This window comes from Pristiophorus japonicus, chromosome 26 (genome assembly GCF_044704955.1).
Source record: "Pristiophorus japonicus isolate sPriJap1 chromosome 26, sPriJap1.hap1, whole genome shotgun sequence".
NCBI lineage: Eukaryota > Metazoa > Chordata > Chondrichthyes > Pristiophoridae > Pristiophorus > Pristiophorus japonicus.
The window spans coordinates 12,515,901-12,539,644 of NC_092002.1; the positions used below are offsets into that span (position 1 = coordinate 12,515,901).

General features: G+C 54.5%; 1 protein-coding gene across 1 annotated transcript; it reads right to left on the bottom strand.

Moving 5' to 3' along the window:
* Positions 1-1,465: 1,465 nt before the first annotated feature.
* exosc5 (exosome component 5) lies at positions 1,466-23,286 on the bottom strand. The gene is made up of 6 exons (XM_070867600.1): positions 23,158-23,286; positions 19,621-19,734; positions 11,406-11,527; positions 9,669-9,809; positions 7,721-7,810; positions 1,466-1,906 (listed from the first exon to the last, which is right to left on the bottom strand). Exons 1-6 carry the CDS (start codon positions 23,252-23,254, stop codon positions 1,808-1,810), a joined length of 663 nt encoding a protein of 220 aa, XP_070723701.1. The 5' UTR covers positions 23,255-23,286; the 3' UTR covers positions 1,466-1,807.
* Between the last annotated feature and the right edge of the window lie 458 nt (positions 23,287-23,744).

The following is a 23,744-nucleotide window of genomic DNA, read 5'->3' on the forward strand; positions in this document are numbered from 1 at the left end:
CCCAGGGAATCCGTTCCTCAGTGAGAGTCAATGTGTGTGGAACCTGTTCCCCAGTGAGAGTCAGTGTGTGTGGAATCTGTTCCCCAGTGAGAGTCAGTATCCCGGGGAACCTGTTCCCCAGTGAGAGTCAGTATCCCGGGGTATCCGTTCCTCAGTGAGAGTCAGTGTGTGTGGAACCCGTTCTGCAGTGAGAGTCAGTGTCCCGGGGAATCTGTTCCCCAGTGAGAGTCAGTATCCCGGGGAACCTGTTCCCCAGTGAGAGTCAGTATCCCGGGGAACCTGTTCCCCAGTGAGAGTCAGTATCCCAGGGAACCTGTTCCCCAGTGAGAGTCAGTATCCCGGGGAATCCGTTCCCCAGTGAGAGTCAGTGTGTGTGGAACCTGTTCCCCAGTGAGAGTCAGTATCCCAGGGAACCTGTTCCCCAGTGAGAGTCAGTATCCCGGGGAATCCGTTCCCCAGTGAGAGTCAGTGTGTGTGGAACCTGTTCCCCAGTGAGAGTCAGTATCCCGGGGAACCTGTTCCCCAGTGAGAGTCAGTATCCCGGGGAACCTGTTCCCCAGTGAGAGTCAGTATCCCGGGGAACCCGTTCCCCAGTGAGAGTCAGTATCCCGGGGAACCCGTTCCTCAGTGAGAGTCAGTGTTTGTGGAACCTGTTCCTCAGTGAGAGTCAGTGGCCGGGGAATCCGTTCCCCAGTGAGAGTCAGTGTTTGTGGAACCTGTTCCTCAGTGAGAGTCAGTGGCCGGGGAATCCGTTCCCCAGTGAGAGTCAGCGTCTGGGGAATCCGTTCCCCAGTGAGAGTCAGTATCCCGGGGAACCTGTTCCCCAGTGAGAGTCAGTATCCCGGGGAACCTGTTCCCCAGTGAGAGTCAGTGCCCGGGAACCATTCCCCAGTGAGAGTCAGTGCTCGGGGAACCATTCCCCAGTGAGAGTCAGTGCCCGGGGAACCATTCCCCAGTGAGAGTCAGTGCCCGGGGAACCATTCCTCAGTGAGTGTCAGTGCCTGTGGACCCTGTTCCCCAGTGAGCGCCATTCCCCAGTGAGAGTCAGTATCCCGGGGAACCTGTTCCCCAGTGAGAGTCAGTGCCCGGAGAACCATTCCCCAGTGAGAGTCAGTGCCTGTGGACCCTGTTCCCCAGTGAGCGCCATTCCCCAGTGAGAGTCACTATCCAGGGGAACGCACTCCCCAGTGAGTGGCAGCGCCGTCAGGAGTGGGAAGAAAATTGACTCAAGGCTACAATTGTGTTAAAAATACAGGATGCAGACACAGTTGTGTTACAAAACAATCAGTGAAAGACCACAGGCGGGCAATGATCCCAGGCCTGGCGTTGAGGCCCCGGTTACCATTTCGATAACATCTCTGTCTAACGGCAGTGGGTAAATGGAACTAGACTTTTACTTGTTCAGCAACCACTGTGTGGCTGGAAGTGGTTTGTTAAATGTAAAATTAGCATGAAACCAACTAAATTTCCTTGGTATTGAATTTTATTTATTTATTTTTAAAAAAGGGTTCCTTCCTCCCGATTGCCAGATACGTGTTTAGTGGGTGTTCGACACATTCCATGTAGTGAGTCAGAATGCTGGGCCAGGGGAGAATTGGCCTCCTTTCACTCAGGCGCTCGCCGGCTCGGAATACCCACGTGCCCGCAGGTTCGACCTAGGGTTACCGCGGAGGCTTAGGACGGCGGAGTACGAGCGAAGACGATGGCTGCTCTTCACCGGAGAATGTCTCTGTGGGTCTCGTCCCGCACACGCGCGACAGGACGTGTCCCTGAAGGCCCCCCCCTCCGCACACTGCCGCTCCAGTCGCTACTCGCTCAGTTTCGAGTACTTCCTGCTCACCGAGTCCCTGTAGAACTGAAAGATCTTCTCCGCCGCTTTCTGGCACATGGCCACGCACTGCTGGAGCTGCGAGAGAAGGTCAGAGCGTTAGCAACGTTGTGGAGTGTCTCTCACCTCCCCTGAGCGTAAACACATGGCAGATGCAGTATAACATGGATAAATGTGAAGTTATCCACTTTGATAGGAAAAACATAACGTTTTATTTAGAAACATAGAAAATAGGTGCAGGAGCAGGCCATTCGGCCCTTCGAGCCTGCACCACCATTCAATATGATCATGGCTGATCATGCAACCTCAGTACCCCATTCCTGCTTTCTCTCCATACCCCTTGATCCCTTTAGCCATAAGGGCCACATCTAACTCCCTTTTGAATATATCCAACAAACTGAACTCAACTTTCTGTGGTAGAGAATTCCACAGGTTCACAATTCTCTGGGTCCTCATCTCGGTCCTATATCCTTAGCCCTTATCCTTAGACTGTGACGCCTGGTTCTGGACTTCCCCAACATCGGGAACATTCTTCCTGCATCTGTTCAATCCTGTCAAAATTTTTATATGCTTCTATGAGATCCCCTCTCATTCTTCTAAATTCCAGTGAATATAAGCCTAGTCAATCCAGTCTTTCTTCATATGTCAGTCCTTCCATCCCGGGAATCAGTCTGGTGAACCTTCGCTGCACTCCCTCAGAATGTCCTTCCTCAGATTAGGAGACCAAAACTGTACACAACACAATACTCAAGGTGTGGTCTCACAAAGGCCCTGTACAACTGCAACAAGACCTCTCTGCTCCTATACTCAAATTCTCTTGCTATGAAGACCAACATGCCATTTGCTTTCTTCACTTTAAATGGTGATGGCTTGGGAAGTGTCGATGTACAGAGGGACCTGGGTGTCCTTGTACACCAGTCATTGACAGCAAACCTGCAGGTGCAGCAAGCAGTTAGGAAGGCAAATGGTATGTTGGCCTTCATTGCAAGAGGATTTGAGTACAGGAGCAAGGATGTCTTTGGCCTTGGTGAGACCGCACCTGGAGTAGTGTGTGCAGTTTTGGTCTCCTTACCTAAGAAAGGATATACTTGCCATAGAGGGAGTGCAACGAAGGTTCACCAGACTGATTCCTGGGATGGCAGGACTGTCGTATGAGGAGAGATTGGGTCGACTAGGCCTGTAGTCACTAGAGTTTAGAAGAATGAGAGGGGATCTCATTGAAATGTAAAAAGTTCTGACTGGGTTGGACAGACTGGATGCGGGGAGGATATTTCCCCGGGCTGGGAAGTCTAGAACAAGGGGGTCACAGTCTCAGGATACGGGTTAGGAAGTTTAGGACCGAGGTGGTGAACCTGTGGAATTCTCTACCACAGAAGTCTGTGGAGGGCAAGTCACTGAATATATTTAAGAGGGAGATAGATAGATTTCTAGAAACAAAAGGCATCAAGGGGTATGGGGAATAAGCGGGAATATGGTGTTGAGATAGAGGATCAGCCATGATCATATTGAATGGCGGTGCAGGCTCGAAGGGCCGAATAGCCTACTATTGCTCCTATTTTCTAAGTTTCTATGACCCAGAGGAGGGGCCCACGTATTTAAACACTGAATGTCGTGGAAGGGAACGTTGTCAATATAAAGTCAGCCGTGGCTCAGTGGGTATCACTCTCGCCTCTGAGTCAGAAGGTTGTGGGTTCAAGTCCCACTCGAGAGACTTGAGCACATAATCCCAGTGCAGTGCTGAGGGAGTGTTGCACTGTCGGAGGTGCCGTCTTACGGATGACATGTTGAATCGAGGACTCCATCTGTTCTCTCAGGTGGACGTAAAAGATTTCAGGTGGAGGGGGTCACACCAGCTAGCTGGAATTCTTTCCCTCACAGCCCCCCCGCCACCTCCCCGTCCAAATTCGATGTGACCAATCAGAAAGAACATAAGAAATAGGAGCAGGAGTAGGCCATACGGCCCCTCGAGCCTGCTCCACCATTTAATAAGATCATGGCTGATCCGATCATGGACTCAGGTCCACTTCCCCGCCTGCTCCCCATAACCCCTTATTCCCTTATCGGTTAAGAAGCTGTCTATCTCTGTCTTAAATTTATTCAATGTCCCAGCTTCCACAGCTCTCTGAGGCAGCGAATTCCGCAGATTTACAACCCTCAGAGAAGAAATTCCTCCTCATCTCAGTTTTAAATGGGCGGCCCCTTATTCTAAGATTATGCCCCCTAGTTCTAGTCTCCCCTATCAGTGGAAACATCCTCTCTGCATCCACCTCGGCAAGCCCCCTCATAATCTTACACGTTTCGATAAGATCACCTCTCATTCTTCTGAACCTTTCCTCATTGGAAACTCTGCCTCCTCAAATTTGCTGCTTTATCTGATTGAATTTTTTAAATGAGCTCATTTATATTCAGCAAGAGGTTAACGATAAGGCTCCAGATGAGAGATGAAGCAATCGAAGTCTTTTCTCTGCAAATAGAACTAATTTGCATTAAAGTGCCAATTACTGCCAGACGCAGGCTGCACAATCTAATTAACGGGTTTTAGTCGCGAGTCGTTAGCCAGTGCTGAGCAGGTCGATAACTGCTTTTAATGTTCAGGACAAGAGCTCACTTAATCTTTTCAATTCTTGTCTGACCTTCGAACAGGACAGTGCAATGATCTGCACAAACTGGTATCTGTGTCCTGCCCCCGCCCCCCTTTACCCCCCACCCCCAGCAGCTTTTCCAGAGGGATGGACGCACTGAAGCCAGCTCTGTCTGCATGTGGTTTTCTCCGACAATCTATGCAACTGGTTAAGTGCGGTGATAATTTGGCACTGAGCCACACAAGGCCGGCGGAGGCCCACCAGGTCCCCCCCCCCCCCCCCCCCCCCCCGAGGTTCCTCTCCCCCCCCCCCCCCCCGGGGTTCCTCTCCGCCACCCCCCCATGCTAATTGCTGATGTTGGTCACAGTGTCAGTAAAATTGTTCTCGGCTTCCTGGGCTAAAAGACCCCAGAAAAATCAGCCAAGGTTCTGCCCCTGATCGCGACCCAGCGTGTCCTAATAGAACATAAGAGCTAGGAGCAGGAGGCGGCCCTTCGATGCCTCGAGCCTGCTCCGCAAGGAAGGTGTGCGCGGATGTCACGCAAGCACAGGATGGGGCTCGGCTGTGATGCTCTCACAGTCGAATACCTCGGCGTCACTTCGAGGCTCACACCCGAAGGATTACCGCGGGAGGCGCAGGAAGGTGTCTGGTGCCCGCTGGGGCTGTTTCTCTCCAAGGTGCAGGGCTGCAAAGGCGGACAATCTGGAGATCTCAAAATGAGATCGCCCCTGGAGCTGCTCACGAGGAGAATGAGGAACAAGCCAGCAGCACGGCACACTGAACCGGAGCGGTGTTTAATCTAGCCTAGCCTCGAAGGCCGCAGCTCCAGTACTCCATAAGAATTTCATCAACAGAGGTAGAGAGTATGGAAGTTATGATGAACCTGCATAAAATGCTGGTTCGGCCCCAACTGGACTATTGTGTCCAATTCTGGGCACCACACTTTAGGAAGGATGTGAAGGCCTTAGAGAGGGCGCAGAAAAGATTTACGAGAATGGTTCCAGGGATGAGGGACTTCGGTTCTGTGGATAGACTGGAGAAGCTGGGGTTGTTCTCCTTGGAGCAGAGAAGGTTGAGAGGAGATTTGATCGAGATGTTCCAAATCATGCGTAGAGTAGAGAGAGAGAGAAACTGTTCCCATTGGTGGAAGGGTCGAGAACCAGAGGACACAGATTTAAGACGATTGGCAGAAGAACCAAAGGCAGCATAAGAAAATACTTATATTACGCAGCGAGTGGTTAGGATCTGGAACGCACTGCCTGAAGGGGTGGTGGAGGCAGGCTCAATTTTATCGTTTAAAGGGGAGTTGGATAAGGACCTGAAGGAAAAAAAAATTGTTGGACTATGGGGGAAAGGGCGGGGGAGTGGGACTGGCTGAGGGGCTCTTGCAGAGAGCCGGCACGGGCTCGACGGGCCGAATGGCCTCCTTCTGTGCTGTAACCATTCTCTGATTCTATAAGGGGAAGTAGTCTAACAGGCACATCCAGGTCATTACTGCAGAATCTTGCAGCACACATGGAAGCCATTTAACCCACACCAGCAGTGCCTTCTCTCCGGAACAGCTATCCATTTGGTCCCATTTTGTCATCACTGGAGTGGAGGGGGGGGGGCAGCGGAGGCAGGGAGAGAAAGAAGGTATAATTACACTGCGACAACAAGTTATTATAAAAGCAGACACAAGAATTTATAATGGAGTAATCGCAGCTAATAGTGGATCCATTTAAGGGGGGAGCTAGATAGGTACAAGAGGGAGAAAGGAATGGAAGGGAACATGGATGCGCTGAGATTAAATCGGAAATGGGAGGAGGCTTGTGTGGAGCTGCCTGTTTATGTGCTGTAAATTCTATGTACAATGTGAAAAGTTGCGCAGATGAAAGATTGTTTTTAAATATATACAGAACAAGTATCTGAAGGTGCTCCCACAGCATTGTTAGGGAGGGAGTCCCAGGATTTTGATCCAACGACAATATATTTCCAAGATGTGTGACTCGGAGGGGAACGTGGAGGTGGTGGTGTTCCCATGCGCCTGCTGCCCTTGTCCTTCTAGGCGGTAGAGGTCGCGGGTTTGGGAGGTGCTGCCGAAGAAGCCTTGGCGAGTTGCTGCAGTGCGTCTTGCAGACGGTGCACACTGCAGCCAGGGGGCGCCGGTGGTGGAGGGAGAGTGAGTGTTGAAGGTGGTGGAGGGGGAAATTGAGCAAGCGGGCTGCTTTGTCCTGGATGGTGTCGAGCTTCTCGAGTATTGATGGAGCTGCACTCATCCAGGTAGGTGGAGAGTGTTCCATTGCACTTATACCTTGTAGGTGGTGGTGGAGGCACTTTTGGGCAGAGAACATAAGAAATAGGAGCAGGATTAGGCCATCTGGCCCCTCGAGCCTGCTCCGCCATTCAATAAGATCATGGCTGATCCGATCATGGACTCAGCTCCACTTCCCTGCCCGTCCCCCATAACCCTTTAAGTCCCATATCGCTCAAAAATCTGTCTATCTCCGCCTTAAATATATTCAACGTCCAGTCTTCCACAGCTCTCTGAGGCAGGGTAGATGTTGAGAGGTTGTTTCCCCTGGCTGGAGAGTTTAGAGCTAGGGGTCACAGTCTCAGGCCATTTAGAACTGAGACGAGGAAGAATTTTTTCACTCGGGGGCAGGTTATGAATCTTTGGACTTGGCTGTGAATGCTGAATCGTTGAGTATATTCAAGGCTGAGATCGATAAGATTTTCAGACTCTAGGGGAATCAAGGGATATGGAGATCGGGTGGGAAAGTGGAGTTAAGCACATTATTAAAAGAATTAGGAGCAGGAGTAGGTCATTCGGCCCCTCGAGCCTGCTCCGCCATTTAACAAGATCCTGGCTGATCTTCGACCTCAATTCCACTTGCCTGCACTATCCCTATATCCCTTGATTCCCTTAATATTCAAAAATCTAACAAACTCTGTCTTGAATATACTCAACCACTGAGCCTCCACAGCCCTCTGGGGTAGAGAATTCCAAAGACTCACCACCCTCTGAGCGAAGAAATTTCTCCTCATCTCAGTCCTAAATGGCCGACCCCTTATTCTGAGACTGTGACCCCTGGTTCTAGACTTCCTAGCCCGGGGGGAAACATCCTCCCTGCATCTACCCGGTCAATCCCTGTAAGAATGTTGTATGTTTCAATGAGATCACCTCTCATTCTTCTAAACTCTCGAGTTAAGGTTGGAGATCAGCCGTGATATTGAATGGCGGAGCAGACTCGAGGGGCTATATCGCTGACTCCTGCTCCGAATTCTTATCTTAGGTTATGACAAAGCCGCGAGACCTTTATACACGTACCTCCTCCACAGAATATGACCCTTTTGTGGACGACATCAGCAATTGCTTCTCAACACTGTTGATGGAGAACGTGAAAACAGCAGCCGCTTCCTGAAACAATACACCCAGGAATTAGACAGGGGCTTTCCCCACTGTGCAGTTAGTGGCATAGCGTGCAAGATCAGCAACTTTCACCAGCGTTAATTAAACAACCCGTTCCCAGAGGACTGACAGCTCTACACCTTTACTTCGGTGCCATCTTGGGTCAGTTGGCAGCCAGAATCAAAGGTTGTGGGGGTTTAGGTACCACAACTGAGCGACGTGCCAGAAGTGTCTCAGTGGGCAGCACACTCGCCGAGTCAGGAGGTTGTGGGTTCGAGTCCCACTCCAGCGACTGGAGCACAAAAATCCAGGCTGACACTCCCAGTGCAGCGCTGAGGGAGTGCTGCACTGTCGGAGGTGCCGTCTTTCAGATGAGATGTTAAACCGAGGCCCCGTCTGCTCTTTCCAAGTGGATGTAAAAGATCCCAGGGCACTATAAGAACATAAGAATTAGGACCAGGAGTAGGCCATCTAGCCCCTCGAGCCTGCTCCGCCATTCAACAAGATCACGGCTGATCTGGCCGTGGACTCAGCTCCACTTACCCGCCCGCTCCCCGTAACCCTTAATTCCTTTATTGGTTAAAAATCTATCTATCTGTGATTTGAATACATTCAATGAGCTAGCCTCAACTGCTTCCTTGGGCAGAGAATTTCACAGATTCACAACCCTCTGGGAGAAGAAATTCCTTCTCAACTCGGTTTTAAATTGGCTCCTCCGTATTTTGAGGCTGTGCCCCCTAGTTCTAGTCTCCCTGGCCAGTTGAAACAACCTCTCCGCCTCTATCTTGTCTATCCCTTTCATTATTTTAAATGTTTCTATAAGATCACCCCTCATCCTTCTGAACTCCAACGAGTAAAGACCCAGTCTACTCAATCGATCATCATAAGGTAACCCCCTCATCTCCGGAATCAGCCTTGTGAATTGTCTCTGTACCCCCTCCAAAGCCAGTATATCCTTCCTTAAGTAAGGTGACCAAAACTGCACGCAGTACTCCAGGTGCGGCCTCACCAATACCCTGTACAGTTGCAGCAGGACCTCCCTGCTTTTGTACTCCATCCCTCTCGCAATGAAGGCCAACATTCCATTCACCTTCCTGATTACCTGCTGCACCTGCAAACTAACCTTTTGGGATTCATGCACAAGGACCCCCAGGTCCCTCTGCACCACAGCATGTTGTAGTTTCTCCCCATTCAAATAATATTCCCTTTTACTGTTTTTTTTCCCCCAAGGTGGATGACCTCACACTTTCCGACATTGTATTCCATCTGCCAAACCTTAGCCCATTCGCTTAACCTATCTAAATCTCTTTGCGGCCTCTCTGTGTCCTCTCCACAACCTGCTTTCCCACTAATCGATTTCAAAGAAGAACAGGGGAGTTCTCCCCGGTGTCCTGGTTAATATTTATCCCTCAATCAACATAACAAAAACAGATGATCTGGTCATTATCTCATTGCTGTGTGTGGGAGCTTGCTGTGCACAAGTTGGCTGCCACGTTTCCCACATTACAACACTGACTACACTCTATTGGCTGTAAAGCGCTTTGAGACGTCCGATGGTCGTGAAAGGCGCTATATAAATGCAAGTCTTTCGTTCTTTCAAGAGGTACCGTCTTTCAGGCGAGACATTAAACCCAGGCTCCGATATAGAAACGAAAGGTACAGAATGCTTTGGTTGGCAGTGCTCTTTCGATCAACGCCCCGAAAAACAGATGGGATGCCCCGAGGATACGATATAAATGCAAATTCCCGACGACAATGGGGATGCGTTATTTTCCCGCGTTTCGAGGTGACCTTGTTCATTTAAAATCGGGCAGGCTGCCCACGCCAGCTAGGACTTTACTGCCCAGGGGTTGCCCGCAGCACCAACCTTCTCCATCTTGGTCGTCGGATCGAAAAGGATGTCTCCGCCCGAGTCGATCACGCACGTGATCCCGCAGAAAACGCTCTTCATCGGCAGCCCAGCATCCATCAGCGCCATGCAGGCTGCATTCAGGCAGCATGACAGCAGCTGGTCCAGTCAGTTAAGGATCTCCCCCCCGGGCGACGGAAACTTCAAAAACACACGAGGCACAAAATGGCGCGCAGCCAGACAAAGGTTTGGGGGGTGAGGGGAGGGAGAGAGGTGTGAGCGGGTTGGATTGGAAAGACAGAAAGGGCGCGCGACAAAGCGTCAAATACCATAAAGCGACTTTGCTGTTGCAGATTTCTCTTCCGCGGTGTTTATCTAGCGCCTTTAACGTAGTAAAACGTCCCTAGGCGTTTCACAGCGGTGTTATAAAACAAAGCAAATAAATTTGACACCGAGCCACAGAAGAAGAAATTAGCGCAGGTGACCAAAAGCTTGGTCAAAGAGGTAGGTTTTAAGGAGCGTCTTAAAGGAGGAATGGTCGAGAGGCGGAGGGGGTTAGGCAGGGAGTTCCAGAGCTTGGGGCCCAGGCAGCTGAAGGCACGGCCACCGATGGTTGAGCGATTATAATCAGGGACGTTCACGAGGGCAGAATTTGTGGAGCGCATAGAACTGCACCGCAGAGAATATTTGCGATGCTTCTCGCACGTCAAATGCAGCAAGCTGTAAAAATTAAACCCGTGGAGAGGCGCTAGCCGTGTCTCAGTGGGCAGCACCTTCGCCTCTGAGTCAGAAGGTCGTGGGTTCAAGTCCCAGAGGCTTGAGCACAAAAATCCAGGCCGACACTCCCAGGGCAGTGCTGAGGGAGCGCCGCACTGTCGGAGGTGCCGTCTTTCGGATGAGACGTTAAACCGAGGCCCCGTCTGCTCTCTCAGGTGGATGTAAGAGAATGGAAGTTGCCGTGAGATTGTGACCCCTAGTTCTAGACTCCCCAGCTAGAGGAACACATACTCTCAGCTGCAAGCCCTTTGAAACCATATATTTTCTTCAGTTGAAAAAAAACACAATCCTGAAACATTTTGTTATGGATCGTATCGAAGTAAATGGGGTTAGTAAGCGGATAATAAAAACAGGCATGAAAAGCACAACTTCGCACCCACTCCTTTCATCGGAGTCACTGGATACAAATGATAATTTCTAGCTTCCTTGCTAACAGAGGAGTTAAAAAAACACAGAGGATTATATATTTTCCTTCATAAACAGGGCTGAAAAAGATTCCCGTGCAGTTGGCCCTCAGCCGTCATGAGAAGCAGCCCCTGATTTAATACGAACATAAGAAATAGGAGCAGGAGTAGGCCATATGGCCCCTCGAGCCTGCTCCGCCATTTAATAAAATCATGGCTGATCCGATCATGGACTCAACTCCACTTCCCCGCCCGCTCCCCATAACCCTTCACTCCCTTATCGCTCAAAAATCTGTCCATCTCTGTCTTAAATATATTCAATGACCCAGCCTCCTCAGCTCTCCGGGACAGAGAATTCCACAGATTTACAACCCTCAGAGAGAAGAAATTCTTCCTCATCTCAGTTTTAAATGGGCGGCCCCTTATTCTGAGACTGTGCCCCCTAGTTCTGCACTGGGAGTGACAGCCTGGGTGTTTGTGCTCAGGTCTCTGGAGTGGGACTTGAGCCCACAACCTTCTGACTCAGAGGGGAGGGTGCTGCCCACTGAGCCGACCGATGGACACGTCAGGATACAGATCCGGCGTCGTGGATGACCTGCAGCACGACGGTGATGGAGGATCGCGGGTGGAGAGCGGTCAGGATGGTGGCTTCACACGTGTTGCGGATCATCTGCTCCTTGCTCTTCTCGGCGACACCTGGTGAGCAAACAGAGAGGGCGGGAGTGAAGCGGGGTGGCTGGGAGAGGCGCCCAAAACAAACCGGGGCCCAATCGAGTGTCCCTCGCCCTCGACACAATACTGGGGCCCAATCGAGTGTCCCTCGCCCTCGACACAATACTGGGGCCCAGTCGAGTGTCCCACGCCCTCGACACGCTACCGGGGCCCAGTCGAGTGTCCCTCGCCCTCGACACAATACCGGGGCCCAGTCGAGTGTCCCTCGCCCTCGACACAATACCGGGGCCCAGTCGAGTGTCCCACGCCCTCGACACGCTACCGGGGCCCAGTCGAGTATCCCTCGCCCTCGACACAATACCGGGGCCCAGTCGAGTGTCCCTCGCCCTCGACACAATACCGGGGCCCAGTCGAGTGTCCCTCGCCCTCGACACAATACTGGGGCCCAGTCGAGTGTCCCACGCCCTCGACACAATACTGGGGCCCAGTCGAGTGTCCCACGCCCTCGACACAATACTGGGGCCCAGTCGAGTGTCCCACGCCCTCGACACGCTACCGGGGCCCAGTCGAGTGTCCCTCGCCCTCGACACAATACCGGGGCCCAGTCGAGTGTCCCTCGCCCTCGACACAATACCGGGGCCCAGTCGAGTGTCCCACGCCCTCGACACGCTACCGGGGCCCAGTCGAGTATCCCTCGCCCTCGACACAATACCGGGGCCCAGTCGAGTGTCCCTCGCCCTCGACACAATACCGGGGCCCAGTCGAGTGTCCCTCGCCCCCGACACAATACTGGGGCCCAGTCGAGTGTCCCACGCCCTCGACACAATACTGGGGCCCAGTCGAGTGTCCCACGCCCTCGACACAATACTGGGGCCCAGTCGAGTGTCCCACGCCCTCGACACACTACCGGGGCCCAGTCGAGTATCCCTCGCCCTCGACACAATACCGGGGCCCAGTCGAGTGTCCCTCGCCCTCGACACAATACCGGGGCCCAGTCGAGTGTCCCTCGCCCTAGACACAATACTGGGGCCCAGTCGAGTGTCCCACGCCCTCGACACAATACTGGGGCCCAGTCGAGTGTCCCACGCCCTCGACACAATACTGGGGCCCAGTCGAGTGTCCCACGCCCTCGACACAATACCGGGGCCCAGTCGAGTATCCCTCGCCCTCGACACAATACTGGGGCCCAGTCGAGTGTCCCTCGCCCTCGACACGCTACCGGGGCCCAGTCGAGTATCCCTCGCCCTCGACACAATACCGGGGCCCAGTCGAGTGTCCCACGCCCTCGACACGCTACCGGGGCCCAGTCGAGTATCCCTCGCCCTCGACACAATACCGGGGCCCAGTCGAGTGTCCCTCGCCCTCGACACAATACCGGGGCCCAGTCGAGTGTCCCTCGCCCTCGACACAATACTGGGGCCCAGTCGAGTGTCCCACGCCCTCGACACAATACTGGGGCCCAGTCGAGTGTCCCACGCCCTCGACACAATACTGGGGCCCAGTCGAGTGTCCCACGCCCTCGACACGCTACCGGGGCCCAGTCGAGTGTCCCTCGCCCTCGACACAATACCGGGGCCCAGTCGAGTGTCCCTCGCCCTCGACACAATACCGGGGCCCAGTCGAGTGTCCCACGCCCTCGACACGCTACCGGGGCCCAGTCGAGTATCCCTCGCCCTCGACACAATACCGGGGCCCAGTCGAGTGTCCCTCGCCCTCGACACAATACCGGGGCCCAGTCGAGTGTCCCTCGCCCTCGACACAATACTGGGGCCCAGTCGAGTGTCCCACGCCCTCGACACAATACTGGGGCCCAGTCGAGTGTCCCACGCCCTCGACACACTACCGGGGCCCAGTCGAGTATCCCTCGCCCTCGACACAATACCGGGGCCCAGTCGAGTGTCCCTCGCCCTCGACACAATACCGGGGCCCAGTCGAGTGTCCCTCGCCCTAGACACAATACTGGGGCCCAGTCGAGTGTCCCACGCCCTCGACACAATACTGGGGCCCAGTCGAGTGTCCCACGCCCTCGACACAATACTGGGGCCCAGTCGAGTGTCCCACGCCCTCGACACAATACCGGGGCCCAGTCGAGTATCCCTCGCCCTCGACACAATACTGGGGCCCAGTCGAGTGTCCCTCGCCCTCGACACGCTACCGGGGCCCAGTCGAGTATCCCTCGCCCTCGACACAATACCGGGGCCCAGTCGAGTGTCCCTCGCCCTCGACACAATACCGGGGCCCAGTCGAGTGTCCCTCGCCCTCGACACAATACCGGGGCCCAGTCGAGTGTCCCTCGCCCTCGACACGCTACCGGGGCCCAGTCGAGTGTCCCTCGCCCTCGACACGCTACCGGGGCCCAGTCGAGTGTCCCACGCCCTCGTCACGCTACCGGGGCTCAGTCGAGTGTCCCTCGCCCTCGACACGCTACCGGGGCCCAGTCGAGTGTCCCACGCCCTCGTCACAATACCGGGGCCCAGTCGAGTGTCCCTCGCCCTCGACACAATACCGGGGCCCAGTCGAGTGTCCCTCGCCCTCGACACAATACCGGGGCCCAGTCGAGTGTCCCACGCCCTCGACACGCTACCGGGGCCCAGTCGAGTGTCCCTCGCCCTCGACACAATACCGGGGCCCAGTCGAGTGTCCCTCGCCCTCGACACGCTACCAGGGCTCAGTCGAGTGTCCCTCGCCCTCGACACAATACCGGGGCCCAGTCGAGTGTCCCTCGCCCTCGACACGCTACCGGGGCCCAGTCGAGTGTCCCTCGCCCTCGACACGCTACCGGGGCCCAGTCGAGTGTCCCTCGCCCTCGACACGCTACCGGGGCCCAGTCGAGTGTCCCTCGCCCTCGACACGCTACCGGGGCCCAGTCGAGTGTCCCTCGCCCTCGACACGCTACCGGGGCCCAGTCGAGTGTCCCTCGCCCTCGACACGCTACCGGGGCCCAGTCGAGTGTCCCTCGCCCTCGACACGCTACCGGGGCCCAGTCGAGTGTCCCTCGCCCTCGACACGCTACCGAGGCCCAGTCGAGTGTCCCTCGCCCTCGACACGCTACCGAGGCCCAGTCGAGTGTCCCTCGCCCTCGACACGCCCTCGACAGGTATGTGCGGCGTGGTCTCCAACACCGTCCTGTCCGTTCCCAGAGCAGGGAGACGAACATCATCCAGGACCTGACATTATTCTGGGATGAACAGGAAAATATCGACCCGAGTGTTGCTGTGTGTCAGAAATAAAAACATATTTCTGTATGTTGGACGACTGTGGTTCCCAAATTGTTTTGCTCCAGTTGCGCTGCCCCTTTAAGCACCAGTCACAAGCCGGTCCCAGGCGGCATGGGAACAGCAGAGCTCCACGGCTTTGGGGTGGGGCGGGGGAAGGTCGCGGGGGGGAGAGAAGGTCACTGGGGGGGGGGAGAAGGTCACGGGGGGGGAGAAGGTCACGGGGGGGGAGAAGGTCACGGGGGGGGAGAAGGTCACGGGGGGGGAGAAGGTCACGGGGGGGGAGAAGGTCACGGGGGGGGAGAAGGTCACGGGGGGAGAAGGTCACGGGGGGGGGAGAAGGTCACGGGGGGGGGGAGAAGGTCACGGGGGGGGGAGAAGGTCACGGGGGGGGGAGAAGGTCACGGGGGGGGAGAAGGTCACGGGGGGGGAGAAGGTCACGGGGGGGGAGAAGGTCACGGGGGGGGAGAAGGTCACGGGGGGGGAGAAGGTCACGGGGGGGGAGAAGGTCACGGGGGGGGAGAAGGTCACGGGGGGGGAGAAGGTCACGGGGGGGAGAAGGTCACGGGGGGGGAGAAGGTCACGGGGGGGGAGAAGGTCACGGGGGGGGAGAAGGTCACGGGGGGGGAGAAGGTCACGGGGGGGGAGAAGGTCACGGGGGGGGAGAAGGTCACGGGGGGGGAGAAGGTCACGGGGGGGGAGAAGGTCACGGGGGGGGAGAAGGTCACGGGGGGGGAGAAGGTCACGGGGGGGAGAAGGTCACGGGGGGGAGAAGGTCACGGGGGGGGAGAAGGTCACGGGGGGGGGAGAAGGTCACGGGGGGGGGAGAAGGTCACGGGGGGGGAGAAGGTCACGGGGGGGGAGAAGGTCACGGGGGGGGAGAAGGTCACGGGGGGGGAGAAGGTCACGGGGGGGGAGAAGGTCACGGGGGGGGAGAAGGTCACGGGGGGGGAGAAGGTCACGGGGGGGGAGAAGGTCACGGGGGGGAGAAGGTCACGGGGGGGGAGAAGGTCACGGGGGGGAGAAGGTCACGGGGGGGGAGAAGGTCACGGGGGGGAGAAGGTCACGGGGGGGGAGAAGGTCACGGGGGGGAGAAGGTCACGGGGGGGAGAAGGTCACGGGGGGGGAGAAGGTCACGGGGGGGGAGAAGGTCACGGGGGGGGAGAAGGTCACGGGGGGGGAGAAGGTCACGGGGGGGGAGAAGGTCACGGGGGGGGAGAAGGTCACGGGGGGGGAGAAGGTCACGGGGGGGGAGAAGGTCACGGGGGGGGAGAAGGTCACGGGGGGGGAGAAGGTCACGGGGGGGGAGAAGGTCACGGGGGGGGAGAAGGTCACGGGGGGGGAGAAGGTCACGGGGGGGGAGAAGGTCACGGGGGGGGAGAAGGTCACGGGGGGGGAGAAGGTCACGGGGGGGGAGAAGGTCACGGGGGGGGAGAAGGTCACGGGGGGGGAGAAGGTCACGGGGGGGGAGAAGGTCACGGGGGGGGAGAAGGTCACGGGGGGGGAGAAGGTCACGGGGGGGGAGAAGGTCACGGGGGGGGAGAAGGTCACGGGGGGGGAGAAGGTCACGGGGGGGGAGAAGGTCACGGGGGGGGAGAAGGTCACGGGGGGGAGAAGGTCACGGGGGGGAGAAGGTCACGGGGGGGAGAAGGTCACGGGGGGGGAGAAGGTCACGGGGGGGGAGAAGGTCACGGGGGGGGAGAAGGTCACGGGGGGGGAGAAGGTCACGGGGGGGGGAGAAGGTCACGGGGGGGGAGAAGGTCACGGGGGGGGAGAAGGTCACGGGGGGGGGAGAAGGTCACGGGGGGGGAGAAGGTCACGGGGGGGGGAGAAGGTCACGGGGGGGGGAGAAGGTCACGGGGGGGGGAGAAGGTCACGGGGGGGGGAGAAGGTCACGGGGGGGGGAGAAGGTCACGGGGGGGGGAGAAGGTCACGGGGGGGGGAGAAGGTCACGGGGGGGGGAGAAGGTCACGGGGGGGGGAGAAGGTCACGGGGGGGGGAGAAGGTCACGGGGGGGGGAGAAGGTCACGGGGGGGGGAGAAGGTCACGGGGGGGGGAGAAGGTCACGGGGGGGGGAGAAGGTCACGGGGGGGGGAGAAGGTCACGGGGGGGGGAGAAGGTCACGGGGGGGGAGAAGGTCACGGGGGGGGGGAGAAGGTCACGGGGGGGGGAGAAGGTCACGGGGGGGGGAGAAGGTCACGGGGGGGGGAGAAGGTCACGGGGGGGAGAAGGTCACGGGGAGAGAAGGTCACGGGGAGAGAAGGTCACGGGGAGAGAAGGTCACGGGGAGAGAAGGTCACGGGGGGAGAAGGTCACGGGGGGGAGAAGGTCACGGGGGTAAGGTCAAGGGGGGGGAAGAAGGTCAAGGGGGGGGAAGAAGGTCACGAGGGGGGTCAAGGGGGGGGAAGAAAGTCACGAGGGGGGGAGAAGGTCACGAGGGGGGGAGAAGGTCACGGGGGGGGGGTGGGGGAAGGCCGCGAATGGGGGAGGGGGGGAGAAGATTGCGAGGGGAGGGGGGGGCGGGAGGAAGTCGCGTGGGGAGGTCGGGCGGGACCCCCCTCCCCGAAGGCGCCAAACACTACGAGTCTCTTCGTCGGGAGCACGCTGAAGCCAAGCACAAACAGCGGAAGGAGCACATGACAACCCAAGCCCCCCACCCACCCGTCCCTCCGACCACTGTCTGCCCCACCTGTGACAGAGACTGTCGATCCTGCATTGGTCTCATCAGTCACCTTAGAAGTGATATTAGTGTGGAAGCACGACATCCTCGACTCCGAGGGACTGCCTACGAGAGATTGCATTCAACTCTCCTCAAATGTAATTTCTGGTTGTGGTTTTTAATATTAAGCTCTATTACAGTGACCAATTTGCTCTTGCATTTATATTTAATGACATCCAAATAAGACAAGCTGGTTTCCAAGCTCCGACTACCTCCAGAACGCTCCCTGAACCAGCATGTTCCCCTTTAACCAGTGAGCCTCAGCATGGGGGGGGGGGGGGGGGGGGAAGGAACCCTCTGCTTATTGTCAGGCAGTAGCCTGCTGCCACCATGTGGCAATTTGCATGCACTGCAATGAACCGCACCTAACAATCTGCCGGAGTGAAAACAGGAAAAATGCTGGAAGTACTCAGCGGGTGAGGCAGCAGCTGCAGGGAGCGAAACAGTCAACGTTTCAGGTCGATGACCCTTCGTCAGAACTGGAAAACGTTAGAGATGCAACAGGTTTTAAGCAAGTGCAGGGAAAGGGAAGGAAAGAACGAACGGGAAGGTCTGTGATCGGGTGGAAGGCAGGAGAGATTAAGTGACAAAAGGGATGATGGCGTGAGGCAAAAGGAGATGGTAATGGGACAGGTAAAGAAACAAAAGATGGGTCTAGAAGAGGTGTAAATGGGAATGGCAGAATCAGTACCTGCTGTCCTAAAAAACGGGGTCAGTGCTTTTGATCGGACATTGTTGAACTTAATGTTGAGTCTGTAAGGCTGTAAAGTGCCTCATCGAGAGATGAGGAGCTGTTCCTTGAGCTTAACAACTTGTATTTATATAGCACCTTTAATGTAGTGAAATGTTCCAAGACGCTTCACAGGAGTATTATGAGATTAAAAAAATTTGACACCGAGCCGCATAAGTAGAAATTAGCGCGTGAAAGAGGTGGGTTTTAAGGAGAGTCTTGAAGGAGGAAAGAGAGGCAGAGAGGTTTAGGCAGGGAGTTCCAGAGCTTGGGGCCCAGGCAACAGAAGGCACAGCCACCGATGGTTAAGTGATTATAATCAGGGATGTTCAAGAGGGCAGACATCACGGAGGGTTGTGGGGAATGGAGGGGATTACAGGGATAGGGAGGGGGCGAGGGCCATGGAGGGATTTGTAAACAAGGATGAGAATTTTGAAATCGAGGTCAGAGTGGAAGTGGAGGACCTGCAGCAGGCTAGTTAACATACACCAACCTTAGCAGCAGACAGCCATTCCCGATTCAGGAATGGTCTTAAGGAGCTCGACTGTATTTTCAGCACTAAAAATAAATCAATATGCGTCAGACTTCTCATGGAAACAGAGTCCCATTGGAAGAAAGTGATTCCCCACTGACCACTGCCCCCACCCAGACCACAAAACACTCCACAGGTTGCGACACAGGTTGGCAAGGCCGGAACTAGGGTTTATTTCTGGAGGGATTGAATTGAAAAGTAGGGAAGTTATGCTAAACCTGTATCGAACCTTGGTTAGACCACTTGGAATGCTGCATGCAGTTCCTGTCGCCATATTATAAAAAGGATATAGAGGCACTGGAGAGGGTGCAGAGAAGATTTACAAGGATGATACCAGAAATGAGAAGGTTTACATCTCTGGAAAAGATGAACAGGCTGGGTCTCTTTTCTCTAGAAAAAAGAAGGCTGAGGGGTGTCCTAATAGAGGTCTTTAAAATGATGAAAGGTTTTGATCGAGTGGATACAGAGAGAATGTTTCCACTTGTGGGGAAGAGCAAAACTAGAGGCCATCAATATAAGATCGTCACCGAGAAATCCAATAGGAAATTCAGAAGAAACTTCTTTACCCAGAGAGCGGTGAGAATGTGGAACTCGCTGCCACAGGGAGGGGTTGAGGCGAATAGTATCGATGTATTTAAGGGGAGGCTGGACAAGTATATGGGGGAGAAGGGAATAGAGGGTTATGCTGATAGATTTAGATGAGGAAAGACGGGAGGAGGCTCGAGTGGAGCATAAACGCCGGCATGGACTGGTTGGGCCGAATGGCCTGTTTCTGTGCCGTATATCCGGTGTAAACCGAGCTGCAACCATCCCGTACCTCACCAGCTCTCCGTCCTAGCAACCACTTCGTCCCCGAGCCCGCACCCAGCAACCTTGCTCATGCCCTCCCCCAGCTCCGTCTCTCGGAAACCCGGCACTTACTCGGCAATCCGACCTTCGGCTTCAGGAGGACGTCCAGCGTGGCCTTGTCGAAGATCTCTTTGCTGACTTTCACCTCTGCAGGCCCATACACTGCAGCCAGGACTGTCGTGTCCCCTGAGGTGTAAAAGAAAAGACCCAACAGGTTGAACGCGTGCGCTGGCGCTGGTTGTGGGAGCATTGCTACGGAGGGACAATGTGATTTAGGAACACGATGAGGTTCACTCGGTTGATTCCGGAGATGAGGGGGTTGACTTATGAAAATAGGTCGAATAGGTTGGCCCTATATACATTGGAGTTCAGAAGAATAAGAGATGATCTTATCGAAACGTATAAGATAATAGGGGGCTCGACAAGGTGGATGCAGAGAGGATATTTCCACTAACTAGGGGACATAGTCTCAGAATAAGGGGCCGCCCATTTAAAACAGAGATGAGGAGGAATTTCTTCTCTGAGGGTTGTAAATCTGTGGAATTCTCTGCTCCAGGGAGCTGTGGAGGCTGGGTCATTGAATATATTTAAGACGGAGATAGACAGATTTTTGAGCGATAAGGGAGCAAAGGGTTATGGGGAGCGGACAGGGAAGTGGAGCTGAGTCCATGATCAGTCAGCCATGATCTTATTAAATGGCAGAGCAGGCTCAAGGGGTCAAATGGCCGACTCCTGCTCCTATTTCTTATGTTCAGCCCCTCGAGCCTGTTCGGCCATTCAATCAGATCACAGCTGATCTGTACCCCAACTCCATCTATCTGCCTTTGCCCCATATCCCTTTAATACATTTGGTTAACAAAAAGCTATCTATCTCAGATTTAAACATTAATAATTAATCTAGCATCAATTGCTGTTTGTGGAATAAAGTTCCAAACTGCTACCTCCCTTTCTGTGCAGAAGTGTTTCCTATCTTCACTCCTGAAAGGTCTGGCCCTCATTTTTAAACTATGCCCCCTAGTCCAGCGGATATAGTTTCACTCCATCTACCCCACGAGTTCCCCTTAATATCCTGAAAACGTCGACCAGATCACCCCTTAACCTTCTAAATTCTAGGGAATACAACCCTAGTTTGTGTAATCTCTCCTCGTAACTTAACCCTTGAAGTCTGGGTAACTTGTTAACCCATTTGGTGAAGCAGGTATTGCGGCTGACCCCTCCCTCTCCCTCCCCGATGTGAAAATTGCCAGAATATAGAAACATAGGTGCAGGAGTAGGCCATTCGGCCCTTCGAGCCTGCACCATTCAATAAGATCATGGCTGATCATTCCCTCAGTACCCCTTTCCTGCTTTCTCTCCATACCCCTTGATCCCCTTAGCTGTAAGGGCCACATCTAACTCCCTCTTGAATATATCCAATGAACTGGCATCAACAACTCTCTGTGGCAAGGAATTCCACAGGTTCACAACTCTCAGTGAAAAAGTTTCTCTTCATCTCAGTCCTAAATGGCCTACCTCTTATCCTAAGACTATGTCCCCTGGTTCTGGACTTCCCCAACATCGGGAACATTCTTCCCGCATCTAACCTGTCCAGTCCCATCAGAATCTTATACGTTTCTATGAGATTCCCTCTCATCCTTCTAGACTCCAGTGAATAAAGGCCCAGTTGATCCAGTCTCTCCTCATATCACAGTCCAGCCATCCTTGGAATTATGACACAAAAATAATCAATTAGTGCCACTTTTGAATTAATTACGCTGCTGTGAAACACTGAGAAAAAGAAGAAAGTGTGGCATTTATATAGCGCCTTTCACGACCTCATGACGTTCCAAAGCGTTTAGTCACTTTCAACGTGTAGTCACTGTTGTAATGTGGGAAACGCGGCAGCCAATTTGCGCACAGCAAGCTCCCACAAACAGTAATGTGATAATGACCAGATAATCTGTTTTTGTTATGCTGATTGAGGGATAAATATTGGCCCAGGACACCGGGGATAACTCCCCTGCTCTTCTTCGGAATAGTGCCATGGAATCTTTACATTCATCCCGGAGGGCAGAAGAGGCCTCGGTTTAATGTCTCCTCTGAAAGACGGCACCTTCGACACTTCGCTCATCTACCCGATCCATGTTCTTACTAGTACCCAGATGGAACAACACTGCCACCTAATTAGGCCGACTAAGGTACTGCTCAAGGGAGATCTGTCTGCATCCCCCCTTTTCTCCTTTCACTCTCTCCCTGTTCCAAAAAAAAGTGGACCATTCATATCTCCCAGATACCTCGCTAATCTGCCTGGAGATTTCTCTTCCATTTCCTTTGCATAATTTGGAGGTCTGGCTAAACTACCCCGACTAATGTAACCGGCCCTTTATCTTTGAGCTCCTGCCTTATGACCCTACTGCTGCCATATTGACACTACTTGTTGCCTATATCTCTTAAAACCTTTGGTTAACAAAACCTATCGATCTCAGATTTAAAGTTGACAATTGATCCGGCATTAATTGCCGTTTGTGGAAGAGAGTTCCAAACTGCTAACACCCTTTGCGTGTAGAAGTGTTTCCTAACTTCACTCCCGAAAGGTCTGGCTCTAATTTTTAAGATGATGCCCCCCTAGTCCTAGAATCCCCAACCAGCGGAGATAGTTTCTCTCTATTTATCGTATCTGATGAGACGTTAAACCGAGGCCCCGCCTGCTCTCTCTCAGGCGGATGTAAAAGGATCCTGTGGCACTATTTCGAAGAAGAGCAGGGGAGTTATCCCCGATGGTTTGGGGCCAATATTTATCCCTCAATCAACACAACAAAAAACAGATTATCTGGTCGTTATCACATTGATTGCTGTGTGTGAGAGCTTGCTGTGCGCAAATTGTCTGCCGTGTTTCCCACATTCGCGCTCTCTCGAAGCTTCCACACCAAAAAGGGATGAGTTCACAGGTATTTCAATGAAGGACCTAATATTCCAGATCCCGAACTACATCCTGAAGGGTGGAAGATGCCTGTGCGTGGATTTTTTTTAACGTGGGGTGACCGTTGCACACCAGCCACCACACGGGCTTGACAGAGCTAGGCCTTGGTCCAGTGGCAAGGGTTAACCAGGACGACCGGAGACCAGCTCTGCTGCACGGACCTAGTGCGCGCACATATCGCACAGTGTGGGCTGGGCCCGTGCTGCCCCCTGGGCCCTCGCCTCTTCTGGGCCCCAGTGCCAGTGACTACACTCCAAAAAGCACTTCATTGGCTGTCCGGTGGTCATGAAAGGCGCTATATAAATGCAACTCTTTCTTTCCTTGGCTGTAAAGCGCTGTTTGACATCCTGAGGTCGTGAAAGGCACTATATAAATGCAAGTATTTCAGAAGTCTTTCTTTATCAGTTCCCCTCAATATCTTGAAAACTTCGATCAAATCAGCCTTTCGGCGTCTAAATTCCAGGGAATACAAGCACAGTCTGTGAGACCTCTGCTGGTAATTTAGTGGGATTGATGCAGGGCTATGGGGAGAGTGGGTGGGTTTAGCAATGGGCTAGCACAGACACGATGGGCCCAAACGCCTCACCGCCCAAGTGGGCCTCCAGTTGCCTGGGGGTCCCGCAGCTTCCCTCTCCCCCCAAGCCACCCACCTTGCGTGAAGCAGGCCGAGCCATCGGGCCTGGAGAGCAGGCTGTGCTCGCAGCAGAACGGCCGCAGCAGCTGCGTCTCCCCGCCGGCCTCCTCCATCGCCCGGCAACGCACGCACACCCACCCGGCCTCAGCCCGCCCCGTGCGTGACTGACAGCGCTCCGCGCCAATCAGCTGAAGGCGTCCGCCTCGCTTGCAGCCAATCGGCGTCGCGAAGAGGCGGGCGATGACCTTCCGCTGACTGACAGCGATTTAGGCCAATCAGATGAAAGCATCCCTCACTTCCAGCCAACCGGCATCACGGAGAGGCGGGTCATGATGTTCATCCCACCGCTGATGACAGCAGTCTTCACCAATCAGATGAAAGCATCCCTCACTTCCACCCAACCGGCAGCTCGAAGAGGCGGACCATGATAACCAGGAGTTTCTTCTCCCAATAAAGACCCTTTTTAATAGGCGACTACATGAGGCCTCCACTTAAATAACGAAAATAAAGCGATTGTTTCTGGATCAATGTATTTTTGCCAGTGTTGTGATTTGGTTGTGGTCCGGTTGGGGAGGGGCCGGCTGGGAACTGACCGGGCGCCGT

What these genes read in the sequence shown, in the direction of transcription:
- exosc5 (XM_070867600.1), bottom strand. Translation starts at nt 23,254, where the DNA reads ATGGAGGAGGCCGGCGGGGAGACGCAGCTGCTGCGGCCGTTCTGCTGC. An exon ending in TCATCCACGACGCCGGATCT is followed by an intron (nt 9,810 to 11,405) that starts GTATCCTGACGT and finishes TGACTGGACCAG; the next exon opens with CTGCTGTCATGCTGCCTGAA. An exon ending in CGACGACCAAGATGGAGAAG is followed by an intron (nt 7,811 to 9,668) that starts GTTGGTGCTGCG and finishes GTATTGTTTCAG; the next exon opens with GAAGCGGCTGCTGTTTTCAC.